We start from the raw sequence: 24,178 nt of genomic DNA on the forward strand, positions 1-24,178 counted from the left end.
AAGTAATTTAGACTTTGAGACAGTTGTTTCATTTAAAACGTTCAGGCACTCAGATGCAGAACTGAGAGTGAAGAGAAGTAGAGAATTATCACTGTAGTCTGCAGAAGAGTTTCTTAGGTTTCATGTACTTGACAGGGGGGTTGTGGACCATCTTCAGTGTAAATCATTATGGCTAAATGGACACAGGATCTTACAGTGTTGAACTTCAGTTTCAGGAAAGATTTCAGCAGTGTGCTTTGTTCTGTGTTGACATGTTGCCTGTTGGAAGAGAAAGTAAAATAAATATTTTGTACTCACAGTTTAAATGCAGGGGGTTTTTTAAACATATTTTTTTTAACTAGGTAAACAGACCGAGAGAGTTTAGTGTTGCTATTTGGGAAGCTGCTGCAGGCATCAGGTGCTTTGGTACAATCAATCAGCAATAGTCTGCCAGAAAACATCAGCACTTTCTTTCATAGTTACCTTTATATTTTTTCTGTCTCTCAAATAAATTAAAAAGTTAAGATGCAGGAATAAAGTTCTAAAAAGTTTTTCTAAGCTAATGATTGCTTACTGCAGGAGTACAACTATCACTGAGTGTGTATTGAAAGGTGCATAGAAAATGACTGTATGATTCCTTCTCTCACTTGAGAATTATCACTTATATATATGCAATTAATGTACTTTATCAGCTACTGCTTTAACTAGTTTTGTGGCTTCAAATTCAAAAGGTCTACTTTAAATAGTAATAATTATGTATTGCTGCGTACTTTTTGAAAGAAGCAAAATTATTGAACTACAGTGTTCACAGTCAAATGTGACATGATCAGACACAGCAGATTCAGTAAATCTTAGTATTCCAACTCCCCCAAATAACAAATTTGTAGGCCTGCCAGCTGGGCTATATTAGTTTCCTGGAACAGAACAAGGTGCATGGGAAAGGGCTGGCTGCTTTATTTTATTTTGGTTTTTTTCTAGGGAGCAGGGACAAACTTCTAACCTCGTTGGGCTGCTCTTTCAACCTAATGATGTTCCAGCATTTGAGTCCTTCAAATTCAAGCTATGGTTGGATCCACTTCAAAGAAAAGCAGTTATGTTGTATGCATTTGTCTGGTCCGTAGCCTGACATATGGGATGTGTTAAACTGAGGTCTAAGTGCAATGATGATATCACCAGCACAGTGCAGTAATATCAATGTCAGAAGCCTGGACTAGTGAGTTGCTGAATTTTGGAGCTGAACACTGCCTCACGTCCCTCTACTTTTTTTAACCCTTTTTTAAAAGAAGTGACACCTTGCTGATATAGATTTATATTGCCCTTGTCCACAGTGGTGCTTCTGCTCAGCTGTGGTGCTGTCAGTCACTGTGGAGGACTGACTTTTCTCTGTCGTTCATGCTTTATTCACAAGGTATTTTTCACTCACTTCTGTCATCAAGCTTCTTGCCTTTTGTGCTTTGTTACCCTGTGAACAAGTCTTCCATGCATATTGTATTATTACTGACCTCTACTTGAACTTTCTTCCTCTCCTTCCACATATATTCTTCGACTTTTCCACTGTGACAGAGAGTAAGAAAGGAAACGACATATTGCAGACCAGAAAGAATTACAGTCTTAACGTCTTCTAGCAGAAGTGGTGTGTGTTTTGGCTCTTGAAAATTGAGAACAGTTTCATACCAAGGGGAGGCAAAATATCAAATGTGTTTCTGCAAAATGTATCATAACTGCATGCAAATTGAACTGGTTCTTCTAAGGCATTGAGTCCTCCCGGGTGGCAGTACCTGTATTTGCTGCTTTTCCCTTTGCCTTTCAAAGAACCTTCAAAGAGGAGTAGTATTAACTCTTAAGAGTCACAGAGCCGCTACTCTTGTCTAAAATAAATCATAGTTTGTATTTGTGTCTAAGTAAGGCTTGCAGCTTTTTTGGTCAAACTTTGTTTTTTTTTTTTAACATTGCTCACTTGCTCACTGAATGTATGTGTGACAGAATAACAGCAGGTTGAAAATGCAGCCTCAGAAGTGGCCAGTGTTTACAGAAGCTTGCAGACTCTGCTTTGTTCTGTGCATCCCTCATACTGCCAGAGCCCCTCGCAGTCCTCAGCTGCGCCCCGTTCCCTTTAATGGGAACATCTCAACGGTCACATTTTGCAGGCTCCAATAACTCTCCCTCTATCCCAGAAAGTTCTAGCTGGATCTTTCTTTTCAGCTCTCAGCCAAACTCTGACATGGGTCTTGATAGTGCCATAGCACTTGCGTGTTGGAATTGAAAACAAATGTGTCACCTTTAGGGTCTGGGTGCTTGAGGGATCAAAGGCAGGAAACTTCATTAGGTAGATACAAAATTCCTTCGATGCTGATTATTCTTTGAAAGATTTCCCTGAAACAAAGGAACCAAAATTGTTGATGATGACTGTTGGCAACACTGAAGCAGGTTTTGTGCAAATATCTTGTCCTAATACATTGCTGGTAGCCTTTAGTTATATGCTGGTGTCTTTGGACGTAAAATTTTGAGCCTGTGCCTTCATTTGTGACATGCAGAAATGAGCAGACCAAGCCTTTTCCTCCTCAGCTTCCTGGCAGAGTGGCAAGTTTCTTCTGTCAAATAACACTAGGAAGATTGTAAGTTAGTTACAGAACATCCATTATTTTTTTCCTTTCTCTCCATGAAACTCCATCCATTCTAGGTGGATGCACTGAAGACAGTTGCTGGTGTAAAATATATAAGCTCTTTTTCTGACTTTAGGTGTTTGCAATTTTGTCATTTTCTCTAACCTAAAAATGACAGACTCTGTTATTGTTTCTTGTGGAATGCAGCACTTGCAGTAGAATAATGCTATCTATATAACATTAAGAAACATTATACAAAATTAGGTAACTGGTCTCCTCCGTACTGTCCTGCTCTTGAAACTGGTGAGTATTGTATAATTCAGAGGAAAGTGGTACAGTCTCTCTCTGTATTCTGTTTTCTTCATAACTGAGTAAAAGGGAAATATGCACAACCCAATTACAGTATCGAAACTTGTAGTGGGCTGAAATACTGAGCGTTGGAAGCTTTTTTTCTATGGAGTTATATGTTGTCATCCTCCTTTAAGAAATGTTTTTGAGAAAATTGCCTTTTGAAGTTATATTTAGATAGTTAAAATGTTCAAAATTATCCCCAAACCCTATAGAAATTCATGACCATGTATGGTTGTATGGAAAGATTATTAAAAAAGACATTTGCTAGAACTGGTAATGGAAACTGACTAATCTCAGTGGGGTGTGTAAATTATTTGCTACATACTGTGTCTTTTAGACTAACTTTATAAACTAGGATGATACGGTATTTGTATTCCTATCAGGTTTTAAAGATTTCTATACAGCATGTTATTCTGTTTAATATCTCACTGTTGTTTATTCCGTTTTAGGGAACTTTCTACAATTCTATTAAATACAACAAGGAGAAAGCATAAGCAAATAGTGGGTGTACAGAAGTAACAAAACCTAAATGTTTTATGCAGAAAAGATTCAACAAGTATCTCCTATCTGCGAAGAACGAATCAAATTTTCACATTCTGTGACATTGCAGTACAATCTTGGATCAAACCACAGATGCTATTTTAACAAAAAATAATTGAATGATACTATTTGCACTGATCTGATGATGTGGAAATAAAACATTGAAAGGAATGCCGTTACTGTTTTCTTTATTCTTCGGGTTTTGCTGCACTGAATGGATTTACTAAAACAAATAAAAAGTTTTATTCATAAAGCTGTCACTACAGGATTAAAGAAGCCTTGCAGGCAAAACTTGTTGATGTGAAATGAGTAAGACCTAGGACACTGACTGGGTTTCATAGTAAGCATAAGATTTTTAGAAGTAGAGAAGGGAAATACAGCCACACAAATCCTGTTAGCTTCATTGGGCTATATGAACTGCTGGGGTCATACTGAAAAGGTACATCTGTGCTGCGGTACAGCTGCTTGGATGTGAATCGGGGATCTGGTTCTATCATTCTTACTGGTGTTGAGTAGCATTTTACTTTGCCAATAGTTTGTTTGAAGCTTAAGAAGCTAATTATGGCCAGCGTGAGAATTGCACAATTGAACTGCATGTTAATGGGAGACAAATACTGCACGTAATGTGGGCTGATTAACAGGAAGTTCATTTGGCAAAGATACTTAAAACATGAATTTTGCCATGACTAGTAAGTTCCTATTAAATCACAAAACAGATTCCAGTCCCACTGAAATCAAGGGGAAGTTTTCCTGTTGACTTCAGTGATAGAAAGATTTTGACCTCCTTTGGCTTTATCTTCCAATTTAAGATTTTTTTCTGATGCTTACTAAATGTTCCCCAGTGTTTATACATTAAAATGTGTTGCCAATTCAAATAGCGTTGTCTTGTACTGTAAAAACTAAAATAAAATGTTTGTTTTGGCCTCTTTGTAAGTGGAATTTTTGTCATGTGTTTAGAACTTATTCTACACTGCTAGCTGCACGTAGGAAATGTTCCCTGCTCCTCTAAAAACATCTTTAGTACACGTTTAAGACATTAACTGTAACTTTATGGATTGAGTTTCTTGCTAAGTGGATTTACACTACAGAACAAATCTAACTCTTGATTATTACCAATTGTTTTAAGTCCTTCTGCAAATCAGATTGGTTTTGCCTGTGAGAGTATAATTTTGTCTTTAATGAAAAGATTGTCATTAATAATATGCTGTTAAAGTTTTGAGTTGCTAACCATGTGGTTTATTCCCTCTCTGTAATAGGAGAGCTGCTTGTGAGCTAATGCAAGCCCCTTTTTGATTATTTCTCACTGAATTACTTCTTTTATTTGCTGAGCGTCTCTGCTCAAGATCAGTTTATTTCTAGCAAAGTACTTGGTGATTCCTGTTCGTACCACGTAAGGTGTTGGTATCCTTTGTCAACTAATTTACATAGTGGATCCTGAAAAAAATGATGATAAAAGTTGGACTGCAGTTTACTTCACTAATCTGCAGGTTTTTTTGCTGTGTTCAGGGACATCATTTTCAGACCGAAATGGTTTGTGATGCATGATACCTTTTCTACTAACATGCTTTGCTTTCCTAGCCACTTCCATCCTTATTCTGTAGTCCATCTGGTGGGGAGTTTGCTATTTTAATACTTCAAACACAAGCTCTTGTTTGGTATACCTGCATAACATCACTCATTTGTTCTCCCTCCCTACAATATGAACCCGCTGTTTCAGCAGCCTGACTTTTACAGTCACCCAGCCACTTCTGTGGGATGTGGCAATTCTGTCTGAGGTCATGGAGACCTCTTCCTTTCTCTTACTTCCCTTCCTGTCATTTTCTTGAACTGAATGTAGCAATTTTGTTTAGACTTATCAATTTCTGAAGAATCTGTATCCCTAAAAACCTTGTGGCTTATCTTGAAATTTGATCTCTCCCATTTCCTCCGATTTCCCCATTGGTTAGAGACTATTAATGTGTGTCTCTGCTAATTCTCATCAGGTCTTTTCTGTTGCTTTTTTAATGCTCTCTGATTTTTGTGTATTTTTCCATATATGTGTATAACTAAATCTTCACGTGGTGCTAGTTCTCATAGAGATTGTGAATTTGAATCTGAGATCTTTGCAGTTTACCTTTGCTGTATTGGGTGCCTCCGACTTAGGTTTAATACAGCATATTCAATTGGCCTTTAATTTTACTCTAGACTCCCAGGGTGAGATTCACTTCTAACTTTAGAAGTCTACAATGGCAGCTAAAGAAGTTTTTCTACAGAGTTGTTGATGTATAGAAACACCTAATTTTCTATGTTGACTATAAAAGGGGTCTTTAACTTTGTTGGATGTCTGCATCTCTAGGTAGCTCTCTCTGCATTGTATACACCTAATCTTAAGTGTCATGAACTGTATACTGTGTATGTATATTCTTGAGAATGAAAATGAACTGCTGGTTTGATTGTAGTATTATATTTTTAGAAGGAGCATTTCTTTTTTTATGTGTATCCCAACAGAAATTTTGAACAGCTTAATGAAAAAAATGAATTTGATAATGGCCAAACTGTTCTGTTACTGAATTTAGAACAAATACATTTAGTGATTTTTGCTTTAGTTCTCACTTCGTTCGTGGAAGAAATCTTTAAGCTTAGTGGGAGGAGAAAGGTATACATTTATTGAGCTACAATTTTATTTTTGGATTAACAATATTGTTTTAATTTTAATGATTTACAGGGAGCCTGTTTACCTGTAAAACTCCAGCAATTGCAGATATTGTGATACTGGTAGATGGTTCTTGGAGTATTGGCAGATTCAATTTCAGACTTGTTCGACTGTTTCTGGAAAATCTGGTTTCTGCTTTCAATGTGGGATCTGAGAAAACGAGAGTAGGTAAGGTGCCTTACTTTTTCTTAGTATTTTTGTATCAATAGAAAAATTTCATGATTTCAGGATAGTAAACAGCTTAATGCTACTTATTTGTGCAAGATTCATCCTCACCTGGAACTAGCACTTCTATCATAGAAGTAATGCTGCTGGAATGTTTGTACTGTTAATTCCTCACAGTTTACTGTGATACTCAGCTGAAGTAAACTCTCATGCAATGTCAGTGGAAAAGAAAAAACAGTGGAAACAGTCTTACTGACTTCAGTCAGCATTAGATCAAACCCTTGCAGTTTAATTTTTGCAGGAAGAATGTGGTAATGGATGGCTTTTCTCATGATTTAAACTGGCTCAAATGTTACATTTCTGTTCTGCTACTTATATTTTAGTCTGATCAAAAGCATATTAAATAAAATCGTTCATTTTCAAAAAACATTTTCTTGGAATCTTACTAAACTCTGAAAAAGTTGTGTACTCCTCATTTACTTTCCTTAGCACTTGAAAGAAAGGCTTAGAAAATAAATTGAGGAGTTGCCACTAGGAATAACTTTATACTATTTTTCTGGCATCAAGCAATGCAGTTTTTCTAGTATGGTGGCAAAGCTACTTATGGTAAGCTTACTGTGGTAAGTTGTTGGTAACCAAATACATAAAGTGTAAATACTTGGGAAAAAAAAAAACCAAACACCTTTATTGCCTAATGGCTTACCTTTGTTTCTGGTTCTTTAGGTCTTGCACAGTACAGCGGTGATCCTCGAATTGAATGGCATTTGAATGCCTATGGCACAAAAGATGCTGTTTTGGATGCAGTCCGTAATCTGCCATATAAGGGAGGGAATACGTTAACAGGTACAGTGTATGTTTTAGCTTTTGCCTGTTATTTAAAAAAAAAAAATATTCTGCTGCACAGACTAAGAAGTGTTAGTGCTTATTATGAAGGGTAAAAAGGATAGGGGGTTTGCAGCTTGCTAATGGCTTTATTCAATGTCAGTGAAGTCTTTTCTGAAGTGCTTGTCTCACTGGCTTCACTGGAAATCTTTCTGGTCAGGACAGGGTCACATAAAACATACGTGAAACCTCTGTGCTGGAAGTAAAACCTTTTACCTGCTAGGAAGAAAATGAGAAATCCATTCATAGAGTTCATGCACAGAGCTTTATTCTGGAGAAGGAAAGAATGTTGTTTTAATGTCTGACAACTGGCAATAGTAACTTTTCAAATGATCACCTGGGGCTTTTGGATTTCCATTGACCTTTTAGTAGTTAGAGCACTGAAGCCCTAGAAGACACTTAGTGATGGATAAATGGGGGATGCCTGTCAACCTGGGAAAAAATACAGTCTCTGAATACAACTACAGTATCATCAAAGCAGCAGTTAGTAATATTGGTTGCCTTGCCAGGAGAATGATCTATCCAAAGACCCAGACCCTGCCCCTTCCTCTTTCTTCTCTTTCTTTTTCTTTTTTTTTTTTTTTTTTTGGCAGGGATGGAAGGGGAGAAAGAACGTGAAAGATTCTCCTTCTTTTTCTGCATCAGCTTTTAATTTGGTAGAAGGAGAGATTGCAGTAGGACAAAGGACAGAAGGACTGTAGTATGATTCTAGGAATGAGATTACCGTGAGGCAGCAAGTAGTAAAATATCTTGATTACTTTATATGGATGTTAGAAGAAGGTGAGTTAGGAACCTTCACTGTGGGAGACTTAAGAGAGTTTTCAGATAGTATCTCATTGTGACATGTAAGTTTGTCCTGAGGAGTGGTTCTTCTTCCTTCCCTTTAAATAATTATTTAAAGTTATTAAAATCAGATTCTCCCTAAGCTTTATTTAAGCTTTTCTTCAGCTTGTCATTTGGAAAGAACAAACAAATTAAAGAAAGGGAAGGTCAATTTAGGTTTCCATAGCCAGTTTAAAAGACATTGATTAATCAAAAGGCTGCTAAAGATGAATGTCACCTTCTCTGTAGTTTAGATTGCTTGTTGGAATTTAATCTTTCAGTCAATAAATTCTTATTTTATATTTTTTCTTCATTAAAAATTTGCTCAGGATTTTTAAATTGAGTGGAAAGACAAACACTGTGATATTAGCTAAATTAATGGACACTTTCCCTCTTGAAGTCTTCTAAAATGTTTCTTTTTTTAGGTCTTGCCTTAACCTACATTTTGGAAAACAGCTTTAAACCTGAAGCAGGTGCAAGACCTGGAGTATCTAAAATTGGTATACTGATCACTGATGGAAAGTCCCAAGATGATGTTATCCCTCCTGCGAAAAACCTACGAGATGCTGGCATTGAGCTGTTTGCTATTGGTGTGTATTCTGCCACATCCATGCGTTGTGTCCCACTATAGTCTGGTACTTTTGTATCTGTTGCCCTCTATATTAAGGAAGTGTTCTTTTTCTGTCTATATCTGGTAATCATCATTAATTTAAATATTCTTTTAATATGTTCTCCAATTCATTGCTGCTATAACTGGAATTTCGCAATATACATGGATGCTACGTTATTGGGAGACAGCTGAAAAAATGTCAGTTACACTGGCAGATGTTAATGTCTTGAAGTAACATCTTAAAGACAGAGCAATCTGTCTTTGGTCATTAAAAAAATTGAATTGGATTTTAGTTATTTTTTATCAATCCTTATGCATACAAGATTCTATTCTTTTTTTGTTGTTGTTGTTGCAAATATTTTCTTTATTTTTCTTTCTAATGAAAGGTGTAAAGAATGCAGATATAAATGAACTCAAAGAGATTGCCTCTGAACCTGACAGCACACATGTCTACAACGTTGCTGACTTTAACTTCATGCATACCATTGTTGAAGGTCTTACCAGAACAGTGTGCTCACGAGTAGAGGAACAGGAAAAGGAAATCAAAGGTGAATAAGAAACAAGATCTAATGTAACTTGATATGAACTTAGAGCTACCAATCCTATTCCAAATACCTGCAGTTCTAAGCTGGCTTCTGGCACTTGTCTCATGCTGTATATTCTTTTGCTCACAAGAAAGCACATTGTCAGGGAAGTTATCTTCCTAGGTGTGTTCTATTCTATTCTAGTGGTAAATATTATGGTATTTGGTAGTACCAAAAATACAAAAATATACGTTCATTCTGCTGTAACTATTTCCAAGTGGTGGGTAAGGAAAAACTTTTTATAATACACAGGTTTGAGGATGAATTACTTTAACAGCTGCACATGGAATTGTTAACATTTGTGCTGTGATTTCCATCTCTAACTTACTGTTTTTGTTGTCTCATAAGTTTTCAAAATTTTCAACTATTAAGACTATTTTATCCCTTCCTGATAAAGGATTTTTTAATCTTATTAAATTCTTATTTAATACACAAAAAATAGAGCATAAGAAAAGATCTTTAAGAAAATTGTATATAAAAAAGCATTCTCTGACTACAATTTTTTTTTTTTTGCTTTTTCTGAACAAAAGAAATAGCTATGAAAAAAAGTTGCACTTTGTCAGAGAAACAGTCCTACCTGAGGAAGTTCTTTCTGAAGAGCTTCAGTGGATTTTGTTTGTACTGCTTGGTTTGTGATTCTGTAATATCACAGAAATGCTGAGTGATTTTTCAATAAAATTGTAATGTATATCAGTAAGGAAGGCTGTCTTCACACATATTTCTACCTGTGCGATGAAAAAATGTGTATTAGTAAGGCTTCATTCCATCTTTTTCCTCTTTTATTCACTTGGAAACTGGAAGAAATACAGAATGTTATCTGTGTCTTGTGGGGAGAGTAAGCAGTCAGTTGGGAAATTGAGGGAGAGGATGGAAAAACCATAGAGAGATGAGACATCTTTGTGGAAAGGAATGATTGCCAGAGAAGATGACCGTTCACCACATCTCTTCAGTCTGCTGACAGGCAGCATATCAGTTTCCAACCTGCAGAGGCGCACAGGAGACCACAGCTGTATATGTACTTGGATGTTTTTCGTGACTGGGAGGAAAGCAACCTGAAAAAGAAAACCAGAAAAAAAGAGCTTGAAAAAGTGATGGGAGGAAGGACAGTTTTGTATTTTTGTCTCTTTCATATAAAGGTTTATGAAAGACCAGGAAGGCTTAATCCCAGTGAAAACCCATGTGCGGTACTTCCTAGTTCTTTGTTTCCATTTAAAATGACCTAAATAAATGTGGAGTAGTCAATTATTTGATATTCTGATGAGGAGCAATCTTTGGAGCTCCAGCAAATACAACAAACCAAATAATTATTTTGCAGAGGGGAATTGAAAATTTGTGTTGTCTCTAACCTAGGAACGATTGTTGCTTCACTTGGGGCTCCTTCGGATTTGGTCACGTCTGAGGTAACAGCTAGAGGATTCCGTGTTAGCTGGACCCATGCACCAGGCAAAGTGGAAAAATACAGGGTTGTGTACTATCCCACTCGAGGAGGACAACCGGAAGAGGTAATAGGAGGAAAAGCTTCTAAGAAATTTTTAATATAACAGCAAGAACTACCCAGACAGAAAATCCCTGAAATTCCCTGTGTGGGCTCTGAAGCCCACTACAAAAAAGAGATACGGTCACAGTGGATGGTGGTGAAGGTTAGATAGTAGCCAGGCTGTTTTTCTGTCACGTCATTTAAAGTAAATGTGCTATAACAATGAGCACTTTCGGGGGGTGCAGTGAACTGCTTTTTTGCTTACAATATATGGTTTCTTGAACCAATTCTATAGTCTTCCCCTGCACCATTCTGTTTACAAGAACAGAAGAGGCAGGAGCTGATAGTAAGCCAGATTTTCAGTTCTAAGAAAAAAATAATTCATAAAAGGAAGATGATACGGGTATATATTTTGGAATGTCTACAACTGGTCATTGAAAATTTGGAGAGAGGTGTTTATTTGAATAGGACTAAGGTATTCTGGAGACAGGAAAAAATGCAGTAGAACAAGGTTTTGGCTTCAGCTGCCAACTTACAAAATTGAAGGGAAAGGCAGAAGAGCAAAAAGATTTAACTAAGGATGTATTCTATTTCTTTTTGTACTAGAAACTTTTCAGCATGGATATGTATTAATGTCAATTTGAAGAACTGTGTGTGTACATATGTAGTACTAAAGGAATATTTATGATGATGTATTTACATTAAAAAGTGCCCAATATACACTCTTAAACTGTAGTCCATACACTTATTTATCTAAGCAATTCCTTTGTTCTAAATGGCTACTTATATCAGTTAAACACTTTGATTATGTATATCGTTGCTGTTCTTTCAGACACCTTACTGTACATAAATCAAGATCGCTTTTGCTACCTTTATGAATTGAACTTTAGTATATTGATTCTTAGATGCCAGTGTAAAAATTACCTGAAAGAGGGGTTGATTTGATGCTAATATAGGTAGTTTGCTTTATGCGTATTTAGTTGAATTGTCTTCTAAACAGGTTGTAGTAGATGGAAGCTTATCAACAGCAGTTCTGAAAAACCTGATGTCTTTGACTGAATACCAGATAGCTGTATTTGCTATATACTCAAATGCTGCTAGTGAGGGCCTCCGTGGAACTGAAACTACACGTAAGTATCCTTATGTTCGTTATGGATTTGACTGCATTTAATCATATTGTGCAAGCATTAGTCTTTGTGAAAAAGAAATGCAGAAGGAAATCTGTTTCAATTTAGCTTCTTTTAGTGCTTTTGCCTTAAATTAATTTCCGTTTGAATTAATTCTGGGCTAAATTCCTAAGTCCAAATGCTCTGTGATTATTTAAACGCTGAGAAAGGTTTTATCGCTGGGCTGAACTTTGAAGTCAATTGTATTGAACCCTAAATTAGAACATTCCTACACTTTGGGTGTGGAGCCAAGCTTTATAAATTAGGTTTGTGGCTGAAGGTGATCTCATGAGGGGGAGGATTAGGTGGGACCGGAAATACCTGTTTGTGATTCCCACCAGTGCCAAAGATTTCAAGGTAACTTCTGGAAGTTCCTTTCTTAACGATTCAGTTATTTTCTGTCTGTAAAATGGTGACTTGGGATATTGTTAGAACAAATACATTTACAGTTTTGGGTTCTATAATGAAAACTATGCTAGTACCTGAGATAATGTGCTGCTATTGATCATAAGTTTTATGCATTTGTATACAAAATATGGTTACTTCTTTAGTAAATATAACAGATAATTGGGAATGGAAGTAAAGAGTAACTTTTTAGTTCAAACTAGGAGCCGGAAAATCAGTATGTGATATATCAATAGCTGATATCTGCTGGAAGAACAACACAGCAGGGCTCAAGCGATCTGGAAGATTTCTACAGTGCTTTGACAACAGCTTCCTGACTCAAATCTTCAAGGAACAAGAGAAGGTGCTGTGCTCCAGCTGATACTTAAAAACAAGGAAGAACTGATGGAGGGTTTTAAAGTCACAGGTAGCCTTGGCTGTAATGACCATGACATGGTGGAATTCAGGAGGAAGGAGGAGGGCAAAAAGCAGGACCACAGTTCTGGATTTCAGGATAAGAGTCATCAGTTTCTTCAGAGAGAGAGAGGTGCTTGGAAGAATCGCAAGAGATATGGCCCTGAAGAGGAGAGGGATCCAGAAGAGTAGCTTGATACCCAAGGATCACATCCTACAAGCTCAAGAAAGGTCCATACTGACAAGTAGGAAATCAAGCAAAGGTGACAGGAGGCCAACACAGTTAAGCAAGGAACTCCTAACAGAACTCAGACATAAAAAGGAAGTGTATAAGAAGAGGCAGATGGCCCAGAAGTATAGAGTTGCTGGCTGATCTTGCAGGGGTAGGTTTAGGAAAGCTGAGGCTAACCTGGAGCTGAATCTGGCAAGATATATGAAGAGCAACAAGAATGGACTCTACAAGTGCATAAACAGTAAAAGGAAGACTGAGGAAAACATGGGCCCGCCCCTGAATGGACAGGGGACCTGGTGACAAATGAAAGGGAAAACACTGAGGTACTTAATGCCTTCTTTGACCCAGCCTTTACTGGTTAAAATTGCCTTCAGAAATCCCAGACTGCTGAGATCAGTGGGAAAGTCTGGAAAGAGGAAGTCTTACCCTCATTTGAGGAGCACTAGTATGGGAAGCACTTAAGCAAACTGGACACACAAAAGTCTGGAAGAGGATGGGCTGCACCTGTGAGCGCTGAAGGCCTATGTCATTGTGAGGACAGTCTTGATTATTCTTGATAGGTCACGGTGACTGGGAGAAGTTCCTGAACACTGGAAGAAAGCAAATGTCGATCCTTTGTGAAGCAGGATCTGAGGAACTATAGGCTGGTTCATCCCTGAGAAGGTGATGGAGCAACTAATCCTTGAAACCCTTTCACAAATACACAAAGGATGAGGAGGTGATTGGAATTAGTCAGCATGGCTATACGAAGGGGAAAACATGTTTGATGTCATGCAGATCAACAAAGTGAAGTGCAAAGTTCTCCCCCTGGGGAGGAATACATGCTCCTCCCGTGGGGAGGAATACATGCTGTGATGTGACCATCTGGAGGGCAGCTCTGCAGAGAAGGACCTGGAGGTCTTGGTAAACAACAAGCTTACTGTGAACCAGCAATGCACTCTTGTCACAAAGAAGGCCAGGAACCTCCTGGATTGCATTGCCAGCAGGTTGAGGGAGGTGATTCTTGCCCTCTGCTTAGCACTGATGAGGCCACACCTTGATGCTTGATCCTGTGCTGGTCTCCCCAGCACAAGAGAGATGTGGACTCACTGGAGTGAGTCCAGGTAAAGGCTGCAAAGATGATTAAGGAATTGGAGCATCTTTCATAAGAGGTGAGGCTGAGACGGCTTATGGCTGTTCAGTCTGGAGGAGAGAAGGTGCAGGGTGATCTTATCAATGTGTAAAAATCCTCGATGGGAGGGAATGAAGAAGAAGAAGCCTGACTCTTCTCAGTAGTGGCCACTGACAGGACAAGAGTTAATGGGCACAAATTAAAAAAAAAAAAAAAGAAATTAAATCTGAACAGAAGAAGACATGATTTTATTGTGATGGTGGTCAAACATGGGAGTAGGTTGTCCAGAGAGGTGGTGGAGTCTGCATCTCTGGAGATACTTAAAACCCAACTGGACACAGTTCTGAGCAACCTGTTCTGGCTGACCCCGACTGAACAGGGAAATTAGTCAGACTACACCACCTCAAGAAGTGCCTTTCATCCTCAGTCGTTCTTTGATTCTGTGTCAGTGCTAAACTTCCTGATCTGAAAATAAATTAGGAGTATATAAAATTGAGGCTTCTATTTTAGTCTCGGTCTCCCAAGATGTCATCTCCAGCCATGTTATACCCCATAATGTGGTGTTAGGACCTGTTTAATTTATTGAGGCAGAGAGAACAGTCACATACTGAGCCAACAGGATGGTTTTGTATTGCACCTGGTATTCCTTTGAAGTCACCTAATCAAGTTCTGACGGAGCCCAGCCCTGCTGGCTTTCTGAGATCCGATCAGATCACACCCCAAGGTCATGCAGCATCAAGCATTTTATACAGCTGTCTTTGATAGTGTGTTGGAAGTAATAGTCTGACATGTGCAAATATTAATCACTGCACGTCATAAAATACCTGCAGTTTGAGAGTATTTTTTACTATCCTAATGGAGAAAATTGTAGTTTACATTCCTGCCTTGTGTGAGATACCGACATATTGGGGCCGGTTCTCTTTATCAATGACTTGGACAAGGAGATCGAGTGCACCCTCAGTAAGTTTGTAGACAACACCAGGTTAGGTGGGAGTGTCAACCTGCTTGAGGGTAGGAAGGCTCTACAGAGAGATCTGGACAGGCTGCATTAATGGGCCGAGGCCAATGGTAGGAGGTTCCACAAGGCCAAGTGCCGGGTCCTGCACTTGGGTCACAACAACCCCATGCGCAACAACAAGCCCTATAGGCATGGGGAAGAGTGCCTGGAAAGCTGCCTGGTGGAAAAGGACCTGGGGGTGTTGGTGGACAGCTGGTTGAATATGAGCCAGCAGTGTGCCCAGGTGGCCAACAGCATCCTGACATCAGAAACAGTGTGGCCAGCAGGACTAGAGAAGTGATTGTCCCCCTGTACTCGGCACTGGTGAAGCCCCACCTCGAAAACTGTGTTCACTTTTGGGCCTTTCACTACAAGAAAGACACTGAGGTGCTGGAGTGTGTCCAGAGAAGGGCAATGAAGCTGGTGAAGGGTCTAGAGCACAAGTCTGAAGAGGAGCAGCTGAGGAAACTGGGGTGGTTTAGCCTGGAGAAAAGGAGGCTGAGGGTAGACGTTATCTCTCTCTCCAACTACCTGAAAGGAAGTTGTAGCAAGGTGGGTGTTGGTCTCTTCTCCCAAGTAACAAGCGACAGGACGAGAAGAAACAGCCTCAAGTTGTGCCAGGGGAGACTTAAATTGGATATTAGGAAAAATTTCTTCACTGAAAGGGTTGTTAATAAGAATTGGAACAGGCTGCCCAGGGAGGTATTTAAAAGATGTATAGATATGGTGCTGAGGGACATGGTTTAGTAGTGGTGTTGGCGATGTTAGGTTGATGGTTGGACTAGTTGATCTTAAAGGTCCCTTCCAACCTAGGGAATTTTATGATTCTATGATTCTGTATTAAAATAGCCACCAATCACACTTGTTCATATAGAACATTGAAAATACCTTACAGGTATGTGAAATCTAAATAGACACATTCAATATACATGACGTACAGATAATTGAAATGTTTCTGATTTAATAGTCACTTCTAACTTGAAATAAACTTGAAATGCATTAACACTTTAATTTGCTGCAAATATGTTTTTACTTGTTTTAGCTTATTCCAGTTAGTTTTTAGTAGGTTTAATTTTTGCCTATGTTACCAGAGTGTTAGGATACTGTGATAACTGTCCAAGATGCAAATCGGCATTATCTATTGCATATTTGTATTTGAGATTCTAAGCTCTTCAGCTGAAAATTCCAGTAGAAAATACTACTTGTTTAATTTCCAATCACCTCTTTGTTAATTATTATTTATATTGCCAGAGTATCTACGAGTTCCTGTTGAGAGTTAAAATATGAGTTATCAGTTAATATGAGTTAGATGATACTTTTTTGTAGATTTTTAGAATCAAAATAAGGAAAAGGACAAGTGATGGATACTCTCTTTGTGATCCTGGGACAGTTTGAATAGGAATGAGACAATGTGGTAGGAAGCGCCTTCAGAATATCTCAACATGTACTTTCTTTCTGTAGGTATCAGAAGTCTGAGTGGAGCTCTGAGGGAGGAGCTGGAAATACATTTGAAAATGTTTGTGTAGTTTCTGCCTATAATTAAAGGAATTGTGGGTGTTCATGGGAATATAAATCAACACATCAACAAGGGTTTAGATAGGATGGAGGTAGGCAGTGAAGATAGGTGGGTAACCTGGAAGTGGAAACCTAAAGAGAGGCCTGGGTTGAAGTTTTGCCCATGTTTACAGACCTGAACAAGAGACTGAGTGGATGGCCTCAGTGAACAAGAAAGGACCGGGCTGGCATGTTTTGTATGTGGGAACTTAAAACCTCTTTTAGAGCTTGTTGAAGGTAATGTGCTAGATAGACTTCTTCTTGGAGATGTCAGCTAGACAGGCTGCAATTTTTGTTTGGACAAGGAGATTAAAGAAGCTCTGTAAATTGATTAACATTGTAATTAGAATTGATTGCTGAATCTGTGTTTGCAGATCAGATGCTTCAGAAACATGCAAAGCAGAGCTTTGTAGAGGCTTAACATCTAGCCTATTACAGTCTCTTAGAGTTCCTAATAGGAAAAGTTTGATATAAATTACCAATTGCCGCCTTTTTTTTTTTTTTTCAGACCCTTTGAGTCATTTTAGGGACTATTCTCAAGTGTAGAAGCTCCAAAGGAGCAGCCAAAGTTCTATTATATCTCTCCAGTGACTGGATATTCTGGTGGGATCCATCAATGATGTAACAGCAGTGGAGAGAGACCTTGGAATGTTATTCTGTGAGAGGAAGAAAGTGAGGACAATCAGAGAAGTGCAAAATACTACTTGAAAGAGTTACAGAAATGCAAAGAAATATTCAGGAATGCAGATTAGTGCTATGTTCTGGTAACAGTGCCTTAAAATCACAAGTAAACCTCCTAATAACGTTTGAATTTCACTCAGCCTGCTGAGTTGTACTTATCAGGTGCATCACCATGATTTGCAGTGAATGATGTTGCCCACATTTGCATAATCCCACTGACATAGGCCTGGGAGCCAGTTTGGACAGTCCAGGCCTTAAACACACAACAGTTTGTAGTCAAAATATTTTCATGTGTGCGACCTGCTCATTCAGGTTTCCTCCAGGGTGTTCTACATCATGGCTGTCTCCCACGCTCTGGCTTGGAAACTATTGCCAGAAAGAGCCACCTCTGAGGACCACTACTTCTTCCTAATAGCAACCATGCCCATTCTTTGATAGCGAGTGGGGAGAAGGAAGGGTGAGGTCTGAACAGAGTGGTTTGGTGCTTAAAGAACTGAAATCCTCCCACGTGAAATGTTCAAAGCCATTTAGGACAAAGAGCTGAAATGCTTTGTAGGAGGTAAATCTGCTCTGGAGTTACAATTGTTTAGGTCATAATTTCCTTGTTTCTCTAATTCTGCGTTCTTTTATGTACCAATCAGCTCTTAGCTGTGGCATACAGACAGCACTGCCATGCCTGGAGAGAGCTATATTCCTTTGTGTTTCTTGGGGTAAAATAAACTTTGAAATTGATTGTTCAAGTGAGACAACTGAAGTGTCTGTTTCTTGTTCCACTGTAGTTGCCTTGCCAATGGCATCGGATCTGCAGTTGTACGATGTGTCACAGAGCAGCATGAGAGCAAAGTGGAATGGAGTAGCGGGTGCCACAGGTTACATGATCCTATATGCTCCCCTCACAGAAGGATTGGCAGCAGATGAGAAGGAGGTGATATATTGAGCTTTCATTTGAATAGCAATTACTTAAAAAAGAAATCTTCTAAAGAATAAACTAGTACATAGCCTTTAACTTCCCACTTGATCAGCAAACACTTTGGATTTTTTTTTTTTCCAGTACTGCCTTAAGTACTGTTACAGACTATGAATAAAGTGCAAGTACCAGTTGACTAATTTTATGTCATTGCCATAAAAAAAGCAACAATTTCAGCTGAATTAAAGTGACTCTTTTGAAATGATAAGTGAGATGATATTGTATCATCATATAAAACTAACAGAGGAAGAAAAAAAATGAAGTAAAACTAAGTTATTTACTGTGTGTTATCAGAAGAATATCAAGTTTAGCCTTTGTTCTCATCAGGACCTTTAAAGTAAATAAAATTTGCAAATGTGACGTTTATTGGTTTTCTTTTAGTTCTGTTCAACTTTATTTTTAAATTTAAAAATAATGCCTTCCATCAAAAGTGATTTTGGGAAGGTATTTTGAGAAGGAAAAGAAGGTGGGACAAGGTAAAGTCCAGTCTTCTTTCGCTAAAATACTAAACCCAGTAGGCTTTTCTAAGGTTGCTAGCGTAGTTCCAATGGAACTTCTGGTCTGGGATTTAAAAGTTTTTATGCTCAAGTTTCTGTATGCATAATTAAGATTGCGTACAACATCTCTGTTCAAGCAAGAACACTAAAAAGCATGCAGGGGCATGCAGACTTGTGGAAGCTACTGAAAGCTCGCATAGACTTGTGCTCTATGCTAAATGAGTGGCTGTGAGCACATAATTCCCTTAAAATGGGGCCTCCCTGAAAAATAAGCTGATTCAGGAGGACTGAGCCCTACCCCAAAGAAAGACTTTTTTTCAGTAAATAAGTCAGTCCGTGTTAATGTGGCTCTCAGTAAAGAGGTGGACGAGGAAAATGATACACACCTTAAATAACAACAAATCTGAACGTTAGTGTGCACAGAAATCCGTTCCTCCTATGACATTTCAGTCCTACAACCAAAGATGAAAGAAGATGGAGCTGGGAATGAAAAAGTCTTAATAGCTACATGTTCTAAAGAGGGCTATTGTGTCTTGCTAATCTCACTAGTTACTTTTAAAGTCCTCTTACCTGTATGTTGGCTTTTGGCTTTTTGACAATTTTATTCTTTTGATTATTGTGCTAAATGCTAAAATCTTGGGCCAAGTGCCACAGGCTCAGTATCGGACAAATGCTCAGCAAAGCATTTGATCACATATTTAATTTCAAGTGTGTAAATAGGATTCTTTCCCGTTGGTAGCTAATTTGGAAATAACATGTCCTTTTTATTCCTGGTGGTTTTAGATAAAAATTGGGGAAGCCTCAACAGATCTTGAACTGGGTGGACTATTGCCAAATACAGAATATACAGTCACCGTTTATGCCATGTTTGGAGAAGAAGCTAGTGATCCACTTACAGGACAAGAAACTACATGTAGGTAGCACATATCTATATTACTTTGGTGTTAATAAAACTTCAGAACTGTCTTTGCAAATACTGGAACAGACATCTGATTTTAAAATCTGATTTGAATAATCCATGGAGCAAAGTCTTAACTGTACTTAAGAATACTTAATTTATAGAGGCTGAGGAGGTGAGTTTCTACAAAACTGTTTGGTTTTGGAATAGGATTGTAAACTCTTCTGTCTTGTTGGTAGTGGTGCTATGGATATCCCTGTTGATCTTAGCGGAACTACTGACAGTTTCCTGAACTCACTGAAGGTGAATGAAAGTCACCACGTAGAGCTAAATTTAGACTGCTTTGTTTAGCCTCCTGTAGCCAGAGAACCAGGTGTATGGGTGAGCCTGCTCAGATGCAGAAGTTCATTCCTCTGGCTCAGTAGTAGTACAGACAGAAAAGAAGCAAAGAGAGGGTTTCTGTCCAACCCCTGCTGCCTAACATCTGGTAAACGAAGGGTTGGAAAGGGCCTGTGCTCTCATGATAGATGGTGTGATTTTAATAAGCAGCAAGAGTTTTGCCGGCTAAATTCTGTCCTCTGCTAACTGTACACAGCACTGTAAGTCAGCCCTCTAAATAGCCTCAGCATTTGGAAGACAAAGGAATTGAAAATAAGCGATTGTGCTGCTGGGATATTTCTGGGACTGTATTCAGTGAAATCTCTGTTGCTCCCAGCAGCGGAGTGATTGCTTCCTCTCGTGTTGCGGCCCTGGCATGGGAAAGCCAGTGTGAAAGTGACTTACATTTAATAGGTGAGAGAAGTTCAGGCATGCGAGTGCTAAGAAAAAGAAGGGCCAGAGCAATTGCTTGTAAGGTCAGCAACTAATGGTGGAAAAAGCTTTAGGAATGCTGTTTGAACTGGCTCATCTCTGAGAGGACAGTTGTAGACAGACAAGCGCCAATAGCAAACTACTGCAACCAGGTATCGTTGTGGACTTGAAATGAGTGTAGAAGATTCTTAACGCTTGGAGAATCAAATCTTTGGCCCTTTGTCCCTCTGTCTCTTTTTCCCTTTCTTTGTCTCTGTCGTGGTTTAACCCCAGCCAGCAACTAGCAAGAAAGTGAACTCCATCCCAGCTGAAACCATGACAGTTTCTCAATCCTCTTGTGTTTTTTTTTTTTTTTTTTTTTTTTCCCCCTCCCCTCTTGCTTTTGGTCAATATCTGCCCAATATCTGGTTTTCATTTATTCTAAACAGTAGGTTATGTAGTTTATGACTGTGCCAGCCTGAATTCACTTCATGTCATATGAACTTGGAGGCTGCACAGCTGTAACCCTGGCTAACACATTGAATGGAAGATCACACGCAAATTCCAGATACATTGGCACAAGCTGAGGATTCATGACTGCAGTGTTTGATCACAGAAGCTAGTAACGTGTTAGTTAGCCCATCATCACTGCTGTTACCAGACCAGAATAAAAAAAAAAAAACAGCCTAACTACCCTGCAACCTTCATTTATTTTTAGGGTGACTCAGTGCAGGCAACTGTAACTGGTCTTTAGCACTGTAGTATGAAAGAAGATTGATTCTGACCTTCCATGTGCAGCTTTTCAAATAAGGTCTCTTCTAACAGGCTTTGATTGATCAGGCAGTGGGGCAATCTGGGAGTAAAGAAAGCTCTTGATGAACACACCTCTCCCACATGGTCAGTGTTCAATGGTAACGTCTTCCCTGTCTGGATTCAGATTTAAGCTACACTTTTATTTCTTTCAGTGTGATTATTTCTGGCTTCCAACTAATGAATAGTCTACCTAGTATTTTCTGCCTGGAGAGTTTGCAGTAGTATTACTAATTTGCAGTATTATTACATATAGTATCTGATATTCTGTATTTAGTAAATAATATTATTCTACCCACTGTATCATCTCAGTTGCTCTAGTGAAGCCTTTCTCTGTGCCAAACAGAGGCATGATCAGCAAGCTCCTTCTTGGGTGGAGTTTCTTTTTGGGGTGAGGATTTATCCGAGACTCACTGTAAATATCACATAACTCTGGCAGCAGGACTGCCTGTCTGGTTGAGAGCAGCCTCGTCAGGAGGTTGGTTCCAAAAGGAAAAAGCTGAGACTGAAGCATTTTGTGGTATGGCCTGGATGGCGAAATGAAGTGCATTCCACAACTGACAGAAAGTGGAAAGGAAAGCCAGCACGTGATACTCCCTTCTCTAGACTCTGAGGAATATATTGAATGCCAGAAAGTGTGGCAAACCCATCTAATACAATTTCAATGTGTTCCCGTCTTCTCTTTCCTCATAGCCAAGTTGACTTGACTGTTCCTAAGCTGGTTAGGTGTTTGCTTGCAGCTTCTGAGTCAATATGTGGCCTGAATAAAGATCCCACATAATATGTGGGGAGTTTATCTTTTGCTTTTCCCCATGTATTCTTGTGTGAGGGAAACAGCTTCTGAAGTGCTGATATTTATGTGTCCACATATATTGGTGAGGAGTGTGTGTGTGAAGGCAGAATGGATAGAGAAAGGTTTCACAATTAAGAGGAAATATTGGGCTAATACAGAACCTACTGCTGAGAGTAACAGCACAAATTGCTTTTTCTGGTGTGAAAGAAAAGCAGCTGCAATCTGAGACTCTTGCATCACCTCATTTTCCTTCAGTTCATGACAGTCAAGGAATATATAGTATCTAAATATGGCTTTGGCTGGAGTTGCTTTTAGAAAACAGCTTCTTTGTGTAATAAAAGAGTAAAGGTTAAGCAGAAGTAAAAAAATTCAGCATCTTTGGAGATGATCTGAGTTAGTTATGTCAGGAACTTTCAGGATTCAGAAAGTTTTGTTTGTTTGTTTGTTTGTTTTCCAAAATACTACTGTCATGAAATATTTTTGTTGGGAAACTCATAGAAAACAAGCGCATATAGGATAAAGATCTAGTTGCATTAAATTAATTTACACAAATTTATTGCAAGTATTGTGTAGGTTAGGTCTTGCTATGATATCTGCTATGAACAATAATGTAATTTCTTTCTTTTTCAGTACTAATGAGATGTGCTTAGCAAGATTGAAAGTTCTGTTTAAGCAAAAAGCTAAACCATTTTTCCTGGCTTTAAGTACTTGTATAGCTCCATTGATGTAGGTCTTTTAATATAAATGTTGGTGATACAAATTTTTGAATGCAAAATGTGTTGTTTATTTTCAAGACATGAAAAATTTCACAGCTAAAACCTGGAATCACTTTCATCGTTTTCTCTCTTTCCTTTTCAAGTGCCTTTAAGTCCACCAGCAAACTTGAAATTCTCTGATGTTGGACACAGCAGTGCTAAGCTAACATGGGATCCTGCTTCCAAAAATGTAAATGGCTATCGCATCATGTATGTTAAAACAGACGGAACAGAAACCAATGAGGTAAATTACTAGCTCCTCCCTTCCCTTAACTAATCTCAGACCTCTCCAAACTTCTGTAATTATTAAGGATAACTTTTACAAACAAAAGCTACCTTGCAAGCTGTAACAAAAGATTCGCTAAAGAAGTCTGAAAGTTTGCTTGGTATCGGTTATACGTTTGGAGTGGATCATGTGTGGGGGACAGTACTCTGAACTTCTTACATACCAGAACAGTCATTGCTGGCGCACATAAACTGAAGGAAACTACTCAAGTGGACAATGGTTTGTAGGTGCAGGATCTTGACTAAATGTATGTTATGGAAATATTTATTATTGATTCAGTCCAGATAACAAGTCTTTCAATATATCATATATCATGGACTCAAACTCATTCAAAAAGACTATCTGAAGGCTTCGCCACATTTTTCTTAACATTTATTGTTTTAATCGTATATTGAAAACTTCCTAGAAACAGGATTTGGCTTGAACAGAACGGTAAGGTGATACCAGGATGTTCTAACTTATTCTTGCATTTACTATTTTACTTATGCAATATTTAGTTATGCCTTGTTACTAAAGGTGCTTCATAATAGTTTTTAGCAGCGTGAATTCTGTGATAAAATGAAAGATGGGATGAAATGATATTAATACAGAATCTAAAAAAATACAGAAAAAGTTTTAAAAAATAATTGCAGTAAGTGGGTCCAATTATTAAAACAGGCCAGATTCCTTATAAAATAAGTTGTCATGGATAACAGCCATCCAAAAAGTCTTTAAGAGTAGTTATGTGTAATTATGTTTCTTCTGAGACATATCTGGCCTTTCATCCATGCAAGATGAAATATTTTTATTAAACCTGAAAAAACTGTTCCCGAGTTCAGAAGAGAGCATACCTGTGCAATATTTTGTGTCTTTTCTTTGTTAGATCCCTTAAATTTTAAATTAGAAATCACTTGGTCTCTTCCTGTTGATTACCCTCAATATAGGTAATGCATCTGGCTGTACTCATCACAGTGGTATTTGAACATCTCAGGCTTGTGATAATATACTTCATAGTGTGAATGAATGTTTAGTAGGTTTTTTTCTACCTCTTAACTTTTCCTTTTATGTCTGTTCAAAGAGCAGGTAGCACTGCTGTGTTTGCTTTGCATTGGTAGCATTTCCCCTGTGGGGCCAAGCTAACACGGCGCTGAATAGTGGAC

General features: G+C 38.4%; 1 protein-coding gene across 1 annotated transcript in view; it reads left to right on the forward strand.

The window, feature by feature from the left end:
• Window positions 1-24,178, forward strand: part of COL14A1 (collagen type XIV alpha 1 chain) — a gene marked incomplete at both ends in the record, with an annotated part of 120,352 nt that overhangs the window by 26,144 nt on the left and 70,030 nt on the right. The window contains 9 exons of the mRNA XM_082499253.1: window positions 6,178-6,333; window positions 7,054-7,173; window positions 8,460-8,624; window positions 9,031-9,192; window positions 10,579-10,730; window positions 11,706-11,835; window positions 18,024-18,169; window positions 19,492-19,621; window positions 22,858-22,997. Of these exons, the coding sequence (XP_082355379.1) occupies window positions 6,178-6,333; window positions 7,054-7,173; window positions 8,460-8,624; window positions 9,031-9,192; window positions 10,579-10,730; window positions 11,706-11,835; window positions 18,024-18,169; window positions 19,492-19,621; window positions 22,858-22,997 (1,301 nt within the window). The remainder of the gene's footprint in view (window positions 1-6,177; window positions 6,334-7,053; window positions 7,174-8,459; window positions 8,625-9,030; window positions 9,193-10,578; window positions 10,731-11,705; window positions 11,836-18,023; window positions 18,170-19,491; window positions 19,622-22,857; window positions 22,998-24,178) is intronic.

The sequence above is a fragment of the Vanellus vanellus genome (assembly GCF_965231255.1).
Source record: "Vanellus vanellus genome assembly, chromosome: 2".
NCBI lineage: Eukaryota > Metazoa > Chordata > Aves > Charadriiformes > Charadriidae > Vanellus > Vanellus vanellus.